Consider the following 14,129-nt stretch of genomic DNA (forward strand, 5'->3'; position numbering starts at 1 on the left):
ATCTATCTAACTGTAAGAGCTAAAACCATAAAATGCTTAAAAGGAAACACAGGGTATAAATCATTGTGACCTTGGATTGGGCAATGGTTTCTTAGCTATAACAACAAAGCAATAGCAAGAAAAGAAAAAACTGATAAGTTGGACTTCACTAGAATTTCAATAATTTGTGCATTGAAAATGAAAACACAACCTACAGAATGGGTAAAATATTTGCTAATCATATTTGGTAAAGAGTATGGTATCCAGAATATTTAAAGAACTCTTACAACTCAATAATAAAAAGGTAAATAATGCTATTAAAAATGGGCAAAGAATTTGAACAGACATCACTTATTTATTTGGACTGAACAAAATGATCCAAAGAGCCATTGCAATGGCATGAAGAGAACAATGTGGCTGATGTATAATTCATCTAATGACTGCCAGCATCCATTTGGAGCACAATAAACAGGATCAGTATACTGCACTGAGTTATACATATTAATGTCAACAACTTGCATACCAGAATGGCACAGAGAGTGCTCTTTCTCTCTTTCTTTTTTTTTTCTTTAAAGAAAACCTTCTTGACATTCATTCTTCCTAGAAAGTGTATTCTTCTTAATGCTGCTAAAAGGATTGACTTTTCCTTTAAAATTAAGGATTAGATGAAAATAAAATAAATCAGTAATTGCCACATTTCAGGGGATGAGGGAGTGAGGGAGGGATGAATAGGTGGAGAACACAGAATTTTTAGGGCAGCAAAACTATTCTGTATGACACTGTAACATTTAATACGTGGCATTATACATTAGGCAAAACCCATATAACTGTGCAATACAAAGAGGGAACCCTAATATAAAATTAAGTTAATAATAATATATTAATATTGATTCATAATTGTAACAAATGTACCATACTAATTTAACATGTGAATAAGAGGAAAAACTGTACATGTGAGTCGGGGGAGGGTAAGGGAATTATCTGTACTTTCTGCTCAATTTTTCTGTAAAACTAAAACTGCTATAAAATTAAAGAAAAAAACCGAGCAAACAATAATATGGATTAGAAATACATGAAAGAAAATATCTGCTTGCCAGAAAGGAAAACTATAAAAAATCAGGAAAGCTAATATTGTATTATATGTCACCTTATCAGTGACTTCCACAGACCATCTAGATGACATAGACGCTATATGTAAAGATTCCATAATTAAACTCCTAATCAAGAAAAAGAGAGCTTACATTATACCACATCCAAAAAAGGTATAGGGAACTAAATGTATACAAAGCACCCCACTATCCACTATGAGTGAGTTTAACACTTAAGGGCTGTAACCTCCTAAGTCTCTCTGCAGACACAGCAGCTGGGGGCCTGAGCGTAAACCGTACTGGCATTCGCATAATCCTTACCTTGCTGTTTGGAGACATTTCAACATGGCATTCAAACTGTCAGAAAACTGGAGTGTCAGCTTAATAGTATGCTTTCCTATTCTGAAGATTAAAATGCTTTATATGTAGGTCCATTCACTTGACAATGCATTTTTATTGTTTCATTTATAAATTGAGTAGTTCTATTTTGGAAGAGTAACTGTCTTGCTCAGAAGGGGCCAAAAATAAACATTTAGACATAGGCAACTAAACATAAGTCATACCTGTTAATGATGCTTTAATGACACTGTTAATGATACTGGGGAAGACATGAATAAAGGGCTTTGAGACTATTATAAAACTAATGGGGGAACATGCTGTTAGATGTTTATGATATGAATAAATGTTCTTGTTTCCAAATACTTAAATCAGCTGTAAAATATAAAATCTACAAACTTTTAAATCATTTTTTATGAAAAACAAAGAAGAAAAACAGGGTAAGATGACAGCTCTCTCTCACTTTATTTATTTTAACAATTTCTTTTCTCTGTGATGCTCATCCTTGACTAACAAATACACATGAGGATACTTAAAATTCTCAGTAATATTAAATGTTCTATTTTGTTGGACTGGGAAGGGCTATAAACACTCGGTTTTAAGCCTAGTCTACTTGGACTCATTAAACCCAAAGATCAATAGGTTTATTAGGAACAGAGAATGGAACACTGTCTTTGAAAAGAAGCATGCTACATTTTCTCCTAAGAGTGGAAAATTTTATCAAAAGGCCACAATAAACTTGTAATAAAAATAAAATTGTAATAAAGAATAAGCATTCTTTCATTAGTACAAGTTTCTCGATCCCTGCCACATCTCTCAATCCTATCCCATTCACTATGGATCTGTTCAGCCAGAGATCCTTCCCACATCTGGTTTATATATGATTTTATTAATTTTGAATGCTAAAAGGAAAAAAACCAAAAAACAAAAAACAAAACAAAACAAAAAAAAACGAGGCATGAAACAATTGTGCCTTCCTTCCCCTTTCTCCTAAATTGGTCATTATAGCATTCTGTAAAGCAGCCATTTTCTGAATTGAGAACTACAATATTTTTAGCCTTGAGGTAGCTGCAAAATGAAGCATTTTGATAAATAACCTCACTGACAACAGAAAGAGTAGAATTGGGATCCTTTTAGCATTGATTTAAGGAAGATTACAAAGGGCAAAAAAACCCAATCATTTTAAAATAATGATTTGGCAAAGTGAAGACTGAACTGTGCAACAGCACGGATGAGGGCTTCTGCCTTTTTGAAAGGTTAAAAGATGATTAAAGCAGAACATAAACATCAAAGAGAAGCCATATTTTCGTTAAAATAATTATTTTTCTTTATTCAGCAAATGAAAGAATCAAGTCCTACACAGCTATTTAAAATAGACTAGGAATTCTCCCCGCCCCCCTGCTACAAACAATGCCTTAAGCCTTTCTTTGCAAGAAAGCTTCATAATTTGCATGCAAATAACTTTTTTTTTTAAAAATGGAAAACATTAAGTAATAAATGACTGTGCCTGGGAACTTGCACATAATAATTCAAATGGAAGTGAACAAGTTATTATAAAATAATAAAAGGTAAGTCTTTTATAAGACAACTAATAGGACAGTTTCAAAAATTCATACCTACTTTACTGGTAAAGCAAATAGCCTCAGACTGTGGTTGACAGGACAGTGAAACTAGACAATATGATTAATAAATCAAGTGTCAAAGCATGTGAATTAGGCAGATGACCAAATTGCAGAGTATCATGATACAATATAGGATCCTGTTGTAAAATTTTATTAAAAACAGTCCTCAGAATTCTGCTCTATTCTTTATTTTGGTACCTTTACCAACCTCATCCATTTCGTTGGCTTGATCAATTACAGCTTTAGGGAATGCTGCGACGGAGGAAAGAGATTTGTTTTGTGCAGCGCTTATGCTGGGTACTGAGGAAGGAGCTTAGAGCAGGTCTTTAGGGTTACAGAAGAGCCCATCTGATCAATATAAATTAAGGAGCATCTACCCTGCAGCCTGGGGATTTACTTCAATCTTATGTCTACAATTACTAACACCTACAAAGCACCGGGCTCACTCCTGCTGGATCCTAAGGAGAAAAAGACGACAAAAACATGGCCTGGAAAAGCTCATCAGATGGAGGGCTGATGGAGATAAAAACAAACAATTAAATATGAAGCAGAGTATGGTATTAGAAGTGGATATCTGGTGCTTTAGACATGTAGGTTAAGTAAAGAAAACTTCTACCTAAGAGAGAATGGGTAGCAGAGAGAACATGAACTGTGGACTTGAGTGGACCTTGGCTTCAATGCCATTTTCATCACTTTATGATCTGTGTTGTGCAAGTTAGTGACCTCTCCAAGGCTCAGTTTCCTCAACTGCATATTGGGGATGCTATCACTGAATTCCTCAGTGTCATCATTAGCTCATGTGTTGCATTTGTGTGAAATACTCAAACCAGAAAACCCCACTTCAACCCCAATGCCAGAGGGCTTGGCTCCATGACTGGGATGTGAATAAACATCAGTCCCCATTCTTCTCCTAGACCACCTGTCACTTGATATATGCTGGTCCTGTACCGCAGGGGTGAACTTGCATGAAGGACCTGGACTATAGATCTAACGACTAACGGACACTCATTAGGTCGTTACATGGCCATCACCCAAATGCCAGCTCTTCTCTCTCTCTTGCTACCTGTGGGAATTAGTAATGGTTTAGGGGAGCATGGACATTTCAGTTGCATCTTGAAGGATCCAATTTTCAAGCAAGTAAGAACCACGTGCAGGTGTTGTTTGCATTTAGCTGGAAACTTGGGCAGTCCTGAAGAGGAAGAATCTGAGTGGGAGGGGTGACAGGCTGAGAGTGCAGTGACATGGATGAAAGGAGAACAGGATCTGAACTAAGGCAGTGGATGCATAGAGCAGACATTCCACATGAACACAGGAGGCAGAACATATAGGACTTGAAACCACGGGTGAGGAAGAAGAGGGTGTCATGGAGAAGTTTGGGCCAACTGGAAGAGTCCCACTAGAGAAATGTAAGCAAGTACATTTCCAGAGAGGCACAGTGAGTACTCTACATACTCATAGGAGCTTCAGAGGCATATGGAATATTCTGATTAGTATAGAATATGGCACTGGGATTCAGTAGACAAGCTGCTGCTAGACCTATGGATTTGGGATTTACTGGAGTTAGTAGGAAAGTGGCATAAACACATGGGATGCCTCAGGGAAGCACAGTGGGAAAATGGAGGGTAGGGCGAGCATTCACTGGCATGATGAACCCTGTGCTCTAGTCACAATGGAGTGTTCTCACAAATTCGATGCCAACTCCCACCTTCACCCACAGGTGACTCCCTTTTTCTTCATTTTCACCCATGATAGAGAATTCTAGTTGGAAGCATAATTTACTGAAGCAGATATACTATGTCACTAAAGTTACTGGCAGTTCCTCAGACTAGTGAAAACCCTTCATCCAGAAAGCACCTGTTACCATTATTTAATTAAACTACTGTATTTCTCTCCAGATGTTTGACTGCATTAAACATATACTAACTGCCCATATTTGTAAGCCCAAACTTTTATACAAAAGGCACGCATTTGCAGGTACTTTTGAATCTTGTCCCTTTGCCAGCGGCTCTGAATTTTAGTATCCTCCTTAATTTGCACTGAACTGACTCCAAATCGAAAGTTTGATTATAGACACAAATGGCAGATACATACAGATCAGACTAATAATAAAGCCTTTAATCAGAGACTATTAGAAAGAGTACAAGACATAAACTAGAAGAAATGTATGAAGATTTTATTTAGAAAGAAGGCTAAAAAATATTTTTTGTTATGGAAATTTTCAAGTATCTACAAAATTAAAGAGAATAGTATAAGGAACTCCCAAATACCACTCAGCTTAAACAATTAGCACCCATGGCCAATCTTGTTTCACCTATGTTCCCACTTGAAAATGAGTTATTTTTAAATGTCAAATGAAGAGGGACTATAGAAGACAATGAAGCTCAACTCAGAAAAGCCATTCTCCCCAGCAAGCCATCTTGTTTAGCTTTGGTATTAGGAGCTCAAATGGTACCCAGGTCAAATTAATACAAAGTTCATTATTACAAGCTTCTATTTCTCTAGGAAACAGCCATTTAAAAAATGGAAGTGCCTAGGATTTCAAATGAAACCTTTTTAAAAAGATTACCTTACAGGATTTGGCATCTAATATATTTAGAATGACAAAAACATATATTTTTAAAAATAACATGCTCTTAACCCAACCAAATGGCTGAATTTTTCTTTTCTTCTTCTTTTTTTAAAAAGGAAAAAAAAAAAAAAAAAAATCCCTGATTCTAATTATTTAAATATTCTCCCTTTCACTGAAATTTGAAGTTTACTGTATTACCCTATTCTTGGGCATCCTGAAGCACTCAAGATATCTATCATCATCTGTTTTGCAGAAGTATGACTCATTAGTGGCTAATGTTTTCAGTAGTATACTGGCCAATAGAAAGTTCTTATAATTTAATTAGATGGAGTCAACCATAATTACTGGGTAACAGTGGAGTATTGGTCATCAGCTTTCTAGTTTTTTTTTTTTTTTTAAGATGACCGGTAAGGAGATCTTAACCCTTGACTTGGTGTTGTCAGCACCACGCTCAGCCAGTGAGCGAACTGGCCATCAGTATATGGGATCCGAACCCGGGGCCTTGGTGTTATCAGCACCGCACTCTCCCGAGTGAGCCACGGGCTGGCCCCGAGCTTTCTAGTTCTTTGTAATGGCTTATTTCCATATTAGATGGGTATTACCAACACTACTTCAACTGAAGTCAATGAAAATTGGCTTGTTAAGATAGCTACAAGGCAAAAATATACTCATCTAGAAGATTTTAGCTTCAGTTTATTAAGAGTGTAATGAATTAGTTGGTTTAGTCCCTTTTACAACTTTTTGGAGGACTTTCTTAGACTTTATTTCAATTTAATTTCACATAAAGTATTTGTTTCCTTTAATAGCTATTCCCCAAGTATATCTAAAAAGCATACTCATTTCCTAAAGAAACTTAATACAGTGAAAAATTTATTGGAAATCCATGTTCTCAACCCATGGTATAGTCTAAAAACTCCAGACCACTCACATTTGTTCAATGCTGAGTTTCCCCTTCTGAACAAAAGTGTGGATGATACATTACGAGGTTTCTTTTGCAAGCATGTAGTCTTAAGTCTACCTTATTCCATATGTTAATACACAGTACTAAACAGACCACCATCACATGATACATGCCAAATAATTGATAGTAATACAAACACATTCATAAGGCACTATTAAGATAAAAAAGAAAGAGTAAAAGTGCATTGGTATGAGACGTAAGAAGTGAGCCGGTTGCTCTCTTGAAAGGTATTTCAAGAGAAATAAGAATAAATTTAGAATAAATTTCTTTCATTCCGCCAAAGTAGGAATGAGCGTAATGGCTCTATTCATCTACAACATCCTGAGTGGTCTGATTTCAGATGATAACCTGCATCTCTTACCAACTTAATTAACTAAAAGCAAGATTACTTATGGAGAAGGATATGCCAGATTCATACTGATAGTCCATATACCAAATCTCCAGCACATATACATTTGCTTCATCTTAAAAGATGCACGACCACATTTGTCATCTACTTACCTTTGTGAGGTTAAGTTAAACAAATACAGACATTTTAGAGGGTTACAGAGAATCATGTTAAGCAATATTCACTCTCTTTCCAAGAAAAGCAGAAATGGGAGAATCTATTCATACAAAATTACGTGTCATTAGGAAAACCAGGGTTATAAAAGACAGTGGGCACACAATGTTAATTTCTTGGTTTTGATAATGTACTATAGTTATGTAAAATGTTACCCCTGAGGAAAATGAGTGATAGACACATGGGATCTCTCTGTATTATTCTTCCAACTTTTTGTGAGAGTATGATTATTTCAAAATAACAATTTAACAGCCCACTAACTTTTAAGTTTAAACAACAACGTGGTTTAGAGAACATGAATGGCTTTCCTTTTTCTATCAAAGGGAGTTAGGACTTACTGAATATAACAAAAAACACAAAGTCAGAAGTCACAGTTCAGTGTTTTGGCTGTGCTACTTAGGATCTGTGTGACTCAGGCAAGTAAGTTACTTAAATTGTAAGTTTCAGATTCTTCTTTGTAAAATGGGGCTATGGTGCCTCTCATTAAGGTTACGATGAAGAAAGGGTTTTTATCCCTCCCCTTAATTGTAAAGCACCAAAGCATCAAAAAGTGATACCCACAAAACTGAACAAATTAGAAAACAACTGCTGACAAGAGTAATTCAGCAACAAGTGGCACATTATTATACAAATATACCGTAAGTCAAGTTGCATTTCTCCAGTCTTGTAAGTAAGGAGAGTTAAGAACCGATGTAATTACTAAGGTGAAAACAAGTTCCATCCTCCAAGTGTTTCACTGTTCACAATCTGCTCTTTTAACTCCCACTTATTTGAATACTGGTGATTCCTGATGCAAAAAGCCTCACTTTTCTGAGGCAGAAGAACTAATTTCTCTGATTTTCTCCTCCTGGGGGAAAAATATATTTTGCATGCACAGCACCAAAAGAACAGCTTACTTACCAACTTCATCCTGAATCTCCTCGGCCACTGCAGGTACGTTGTAGAGCAGGGAGAGAGACTGATTCATGCGCTCATAAATCACACGGAGGTGTGTCATAACCTGAATCAAAGGATGACAACTCCAGGTAAACAATCTCTGGGGTAAGAATAGTTATTTTCCTTACCAAGCACTACAGATAGATATAAAAACTGACCAACACTGATGGAACGTTTAACCGAAAAGGCATCCTTATTTTTCTTATTCTCCTGTTTTTCTATTTTCTTTTTTTTTTTTTTTGCGGCTGGCCAGTACTGGGATCCTAACCTTTTGGTGTTAACAACTGAGCTCTAACCTACTGAGCTAACTGACCAGTCCTTTGTTCTTTAACTTTTAAGATCAGCTTTAAGACTTATCTTTAAATTTACCATTACATTATACATTTCTCACAGCCGATTAGAAAGACCACCTCAGCCAGCTCTAATTCCTAATATTGAGGCTCCTTATATAGCCCCTGATGTCCTAAATATATTTCTTGGCAAATTTCCCAACAGATAAGAACATATTTCAATCTTATTGGCTATTTCACGCTAAATACATACATATATATACACAAATATATTTCTATAAAATATATATTTCTTATATATATTTATTTCTTTAATTTCTTCCACTCACAAAAATATAAAATTTCAGATTTCCAGAGGTAAACCCCAGTTTTCAACTTTTGGGAATGGGGGAGTATAAAACATATATTACAGGGCTTCATCTAGACTCACATTAAATCTAAATATTGCAGTAGTAACAGAGTTTATGATTGCCTGCCATAATTTAGTTGAACCAATTTTAGAGGTTTTAGTTCAAACAACTTTTGTTTTCTCTTTTGGTCACCAGAATTTTAAGCGATTCCTTAAGAACTGGTAGCAGTAAACACTTCAGATTTTTATGTTTCTTATTAGTTTCATAACTTGGAAAATGCCAACCTACATATTGCTCTAAGACAAGACTTTAGAATTTACCAGGCATTAAAGAGCTCTTGCCATAGAAGAACAATACCCACAGGTGCTCTGGGAATACATGAAGATCCTATCGGCCACCCAAGAAGCAAGAACACTGGACCGTCAAAGCTGCAGACAACCCCCACCCTCAGTGCTTACCTGGGACCGGATCTGAGCAGCTTTCTTGGGGTCTACCATGCGCACATGTTCAAAATGCTTTAGGGTGTGCTGCCTGTCTTTCTGTTCAGCGCGGACATACTTCTTTAGCATGTTGAACACGTGTCGGGGCTGTGGTGAAAAAAATGAAAACATTTTTTCTTATTCTGTTGGCTTTGGGTCAGATGTCCCACTAATTCATCCCATGGTGTGAAAGCACTGAGAGTCATCTTTTCACAATTCTTCCTTCTAAATATTTCTCCCACTCCTTTCTTAACGGGTAATTACTTAGATAGGCCACTTTTGATTTCTGCCAGAGCATTTAGCATTTTCAACATATATGATGACTGGCTTCCTTAATCAACATGTTCTCTTCTAAATAGAAGCATTCTGCTACAGAAGAATAGATTTTGGATCTATTCCCCACTCGTATATATGAGACAACATTTCTACATGCATAGTCTTAAGGTGAAGCAATGTCGCACAAATAATCCCATCATCAGTAATATAGAACGGTACAATAATCAAAATGAGAAAAATAATTGGCACTTTAACCACTACTAATTTGTAGGCCAAGGAATAACTGAGAAGCTCGAAGGAACATTATATTTTTCTAGGAGAAAAGCCATTGCTAAACTGTAGTTATTTTGCTTTAAAATTTAATTAAGTTCTTTCTAAGCCATCGGATTCTAATTCTTCCAGCAACAATTAGTTTCTTCTTAAATGCTTCTACTTTTTTCTTTTCTTTGTCCTTTTTTTTTGTAACCGGTAAGGGGACCGCAACCCTTGGCTTGGGCATTGCCCGCACCACGCTCAGCCAGTGAGCGCACCGGCCATCCCTATACAGGATCCGAACCCTCGGCCGGAGCGCTGCTGCGCTCCCAGCGCCGCACTCTCCCCGAGTAAGCGACGGGGCGGCCCAAAAGCTACTTTTTTCTAATTAGTTCCATTTCATTTTCATTCCAGTTTTACATGAAAACATTCACCTAATAAAAAAAAGAGAAGAGAAAGGCTTCTTTTCTTCAACAATTCCACTGCTACATGCATCCTACTATGTGATTTTGTAAAGTGAGTTCCAAAGATACACACTTCTTCCTCTCTAAAACAAAAAAATCAGCTATGAAAATTCATGGCAGGAATAGAATTTTGGCCATTTGGGCAAACCTAGTTACTATCAACCTATGTGTCATGGGCACCTTGAAAACCAGTTGGAAGGTCTGAGACTCCCAGAGATGATGTGCGTGGGGGGAGGGAGGCTTATAATATGCTTTTGTTATGTTATCGATATTCCACGGGATGTGCCTCTCCTTCCCCTTTTGCTTAGTTAATTCACGGGCCATCTCCCTGCCATCCGGGGTGGAATCTGGTGCTCTTTGTGCTTCCACAAAATGCTGCGTAAATCCCCATCACTGCACTTAACACAATCGATTAAATTATTTATGTTTCTGACTCCCCTCCTCAATGTGAGATCCATGGGGCCAGATTTGGTCTTCCTCTTTTTCTTTACTGGGAACCCCTATCCCACAGTGCCTGGCCCAGAGAGCGTGCTCTGTACTTGTGTGTTGCATGCTGGCCACAGAGGCCATGTTCCTACACTTGAGAAAACAAATAAATACATACAAGAAAAAACAAAAAACAAACCTGTGTTCAACTGCCTTTACTCATTTCTTTTTTCCTAAAAGAAATGTCGTCTCAATAATTCCAAGAAAGCCAGACATCACAGCTTGAAACAGCTTTTGGCAGCAAGTTATTACAATTGTCATTTGTACTGTGAAATCTGGTTGAATCTACAAGTCAGAGGCGACCTTTTAAATCTTAGAAGAAGCAAAGTAGTAAACGATATAACAAGTGATGAGCTATATCCATAAATATATATATATATATTTAAAAGATGATAAGTTTATATACATTAATGTAAAAAAAGAAATTTTAAAAATGTCAGGAATTAAAGGCTGACTATGAAGGATATTTTCGTGCAGGATTGCGTGATAAGGACATTACATATCCTTGATGTTTGCTTGTTATTAAACACCAAGGTCTGAAAAATTCCCCTAGTTCTATTACCATTATAATTCCAAGGTTGGAGACAGAAAAGATGGCAACTAATTGCATTTATCCACTACGTTCCATCTGCTCCTCATGGATGCAGCTGACTGGCTTAATGTGATTTCTTAGTTTCTCTACGTCATTTTTCTCTTTTGAAAAGGATTCATTGTTTTGAAGAAAAAAAAAAAGGATTTTCTTCTTTAAAGAGTTCAAATAAGAAAAAAGCACTTCAATTAAAAAAGGATTGCTTTTCACTGTAACTTTTTTTTTTTTCAGTTAGTCACTTATGAATGTTTCTAGAAGGCATTGTGTCCTGAAAGGACTTTCACCAACAAGCAGGTGTACAAGGATGCTATAGCTCCAGACTGGCCTCGTCTAAACTGTGTTAAGCTAACTCTGAATGTAGAAGATGTGCAAGTCATTTCTGATAACTCACCTCTGTGTCTCCCCTTTATCTTCTGCTATCACAAACAGCATACATTCCCACTTGCTAATTATTCATGTTAACATCCATATTAAAATAAACACGAAAGCCTCAATTTTCCCATTTATGTAATTCAGATAGCGTTATCTTTCAGAGTACTTGAGGATTAAAAACATTCGGTGCTAGTTACCCAATAGTATGCTCATTAGTCCACCACAGGTACTTAGTGCACACTCATTTCTTCTCCTCAGTCCTCGCCTCAAATTCCCCCACCCCTTTCTTTCCTCTGAGCACTAATGGTTCAACACTGAATGACTGCTGATATGAATAAGAGACAGTGATTTAAATACTTTATGCTCGGTAACTCATCAGATCTTCACCTCAGCCCTATGACAGAAGTACAGCTGCCCTCTCCACCTTACAGATGAGGCACAAGGCACAAAGAAGGTTGAGGGGACATAGGCTACATAGCTGGCCCATAGTCACACAGCAGTGACAGGCAAGAACAGGGTAGCCCGGCTGCTGGCTCTAGAGCTCCTTCCAATCCCTACGTGAGCCTGCTTTTCAGGGAGAATCTAAAGTGGACCAAGGTAAAGACAGTCCTGCAAAGTAACTTAGAGAATTGAAAACAAAGAAATAATTGAATGGTTAGAAAGGAGAGTGTGTTCTAGGAGTCCTTGCCTGAATTTCTAGTTCTCATAAGCTCAAATACTATTCTTTTGGGGCATACTAATATCAGCTCTTTTAATTGCACAGATGATTCAAATTTAGATTGTTCAATCTCTCAATTATTGTGCTAAGGTTTTTGGCACTCCACTGTTCTTTAGCTAATGCTCTTTAGCTAATGCGCCAGAAGTCAGGAGGCAGAACAGCAAGATAGGAATGTCCTCTGTCAATCTGCTTAGAAGTTAGGATTATTGGAAAATGATTCAAGGTATTAGTTAAAAGTTAGGCTTTTGTGACATTTATGGATTCCAGCACCAAATTCATCCTTATCTTCTATTAAGATGGACAATTAAATGGTAAATGTGTTCACATGTTTTCAGCCTGCTTATCTCATTGAATACTACCACTTCTCTATATGCTTCAGAAATATATTCCTAATGTCCCCTGAAAATCCCTAGAGCTTGATAATGAAACAGTAGCATACCAGGCTTTTAGGATTCCCCAGGCTTCAGCTCCTGCATGGATAATGAGCCTTGCAAGTCCTGTCAGCTCTGACCTCATAGTTGTTTATGTGAGCTCAGGTACAAAGTGTGTGTGCATCTACATAAACATAAGCCTTTTCTTCCTAATGCCTCCTCGATAAGCAAATCCTGGGGATATCACATAATTCAGGAAGACATTAGGATGTCCCTCAATAAATGAATTAGAGGGTTCTGCTTGGTTGATTTGGCCATGGAAATACATGTCTAAGAATCATGCTTAGAAATGGAAAAAAAAAAAATCTGATTAGCTCCTATGTTGAAGAATAAGCAGATAAATCACACCAAATAAAATGGAGGTTGTCTCTATACTTCAGAAACAAATATAATTTTTAGTTAAAAGAGAAAAACACGTTTCCCTGTGTCGCTAGAGCTATATCATGTATCAGAATAACAGGGAATCTTGATTGTCTATGGAGGTTTTTTCTATTAGGCTAGGACAAAAATGATGTCTTAAAATTTTAATTAGAAACACAGAAACATTCATATAGGAATGGTAGAAAAAAGATACCTCTTATCTCTATAGAAATATATTCTTTTAAGTAACTACTATTACTTTTATCACAATACTGCCATTTAAGAGAGGTTATTCATATGATTAGAAAAACAAAAAATTCAGTGGCTCATGACAAGTATATTGATAATAAGTAGAGTTTAAAAAACATGTTTCATAAAAAAACCTGTGTGCATGTAATTTCAATCACTCTCAAATCTTTAAAACTTCTGTAACTAGTAATAATTTTTCTGGCAAACTCTTCTTTTTTCACAGTGAAGATATTGTACATATTAATACTACAATCTGGTTAAAATGGCACTGGATGGCTAATCTTATAAAAACTTATAGGGAATTTCGTAAAGGATTGAGACTAGGCAGTACTAAAATGGATTAGACATCATCCACAATGAGAGCAAACAGGAAAATAACCTAAAAACAGAAAAATTATTTTGGAACATTAACTATTTTCCTCTCTGAGAACAAAAGTGTAACATATTTCTACCTCCTGGCACAGTTCCTGGCACAATTTGGCTGCTAATAAATGTTTCCTAATTAAATTAATGAATAACCTGAGCTGAATATAATTTCAGAAATAGTTCCAGTAGAGCAGAATATCCTTAATGGTATCTGAGTGGGAAATCAACATCTTCTACTCAGGAGAGCGGTATTCCCAATTTTCACGGAACATACTGATTTTACAAACCCACTTGATCCTATCTATCCTATCTGGTGTGCTGGGATCCGTTAGCAAGTTGTTTTAAGTGGAAACTCTTCCAGGAAAATATTTAATGGATGCCACAGCATATACCA

At 36.6% G+C, this 14,129-nt stretch overlaps 1 protein-coding gene across 5 annotated transcripts in view; it reads right to left on the reverse strand.

Annotated features, from left to right (window-relative positions):
- APP (amyloid beta precursor protein) overlaps positions 1–14,129 on the reverse strand; it is a 261,228-nt gene that overhangs the window by 47,868 nt on the left and 199,231 nt on the right. For all 5 annotated transcript variants that reach the window (XM_063097075.1, XM_063096987.1, XM_063096914.1 and 2 more), the window contains 2 exons: positions 9,152–9,280; positions 8,018–8,117 (listed from right to left, as the gene is read on the reverse strand). In XM_063097075.1, the coding sequence (XP_062953145.1) occupies positions 8,018–8,117; positions 9,152–9,280 (229 nt within the window). The remainder of the gene's footprint in view (positions 1–8,017; positions 8,118–9,151; positions 9,281–14,129) is intronic.

Source organism: Cynocephalus volans, chromosome 1 (assembly GCF_027409185.1).
Source record: "Cynocephalus volans isolate mCynVol1 chromosome 1, mCynVol1.pri, whole genome shotgun sequence".
Taxonomy (NCBI): domain Eukaryota; kingdom Metazoa; phylum Chordata; class Mammalia; order Dermoptera; family Cynocephalidae; genus Cynocephalus; species Cynocephalus volans.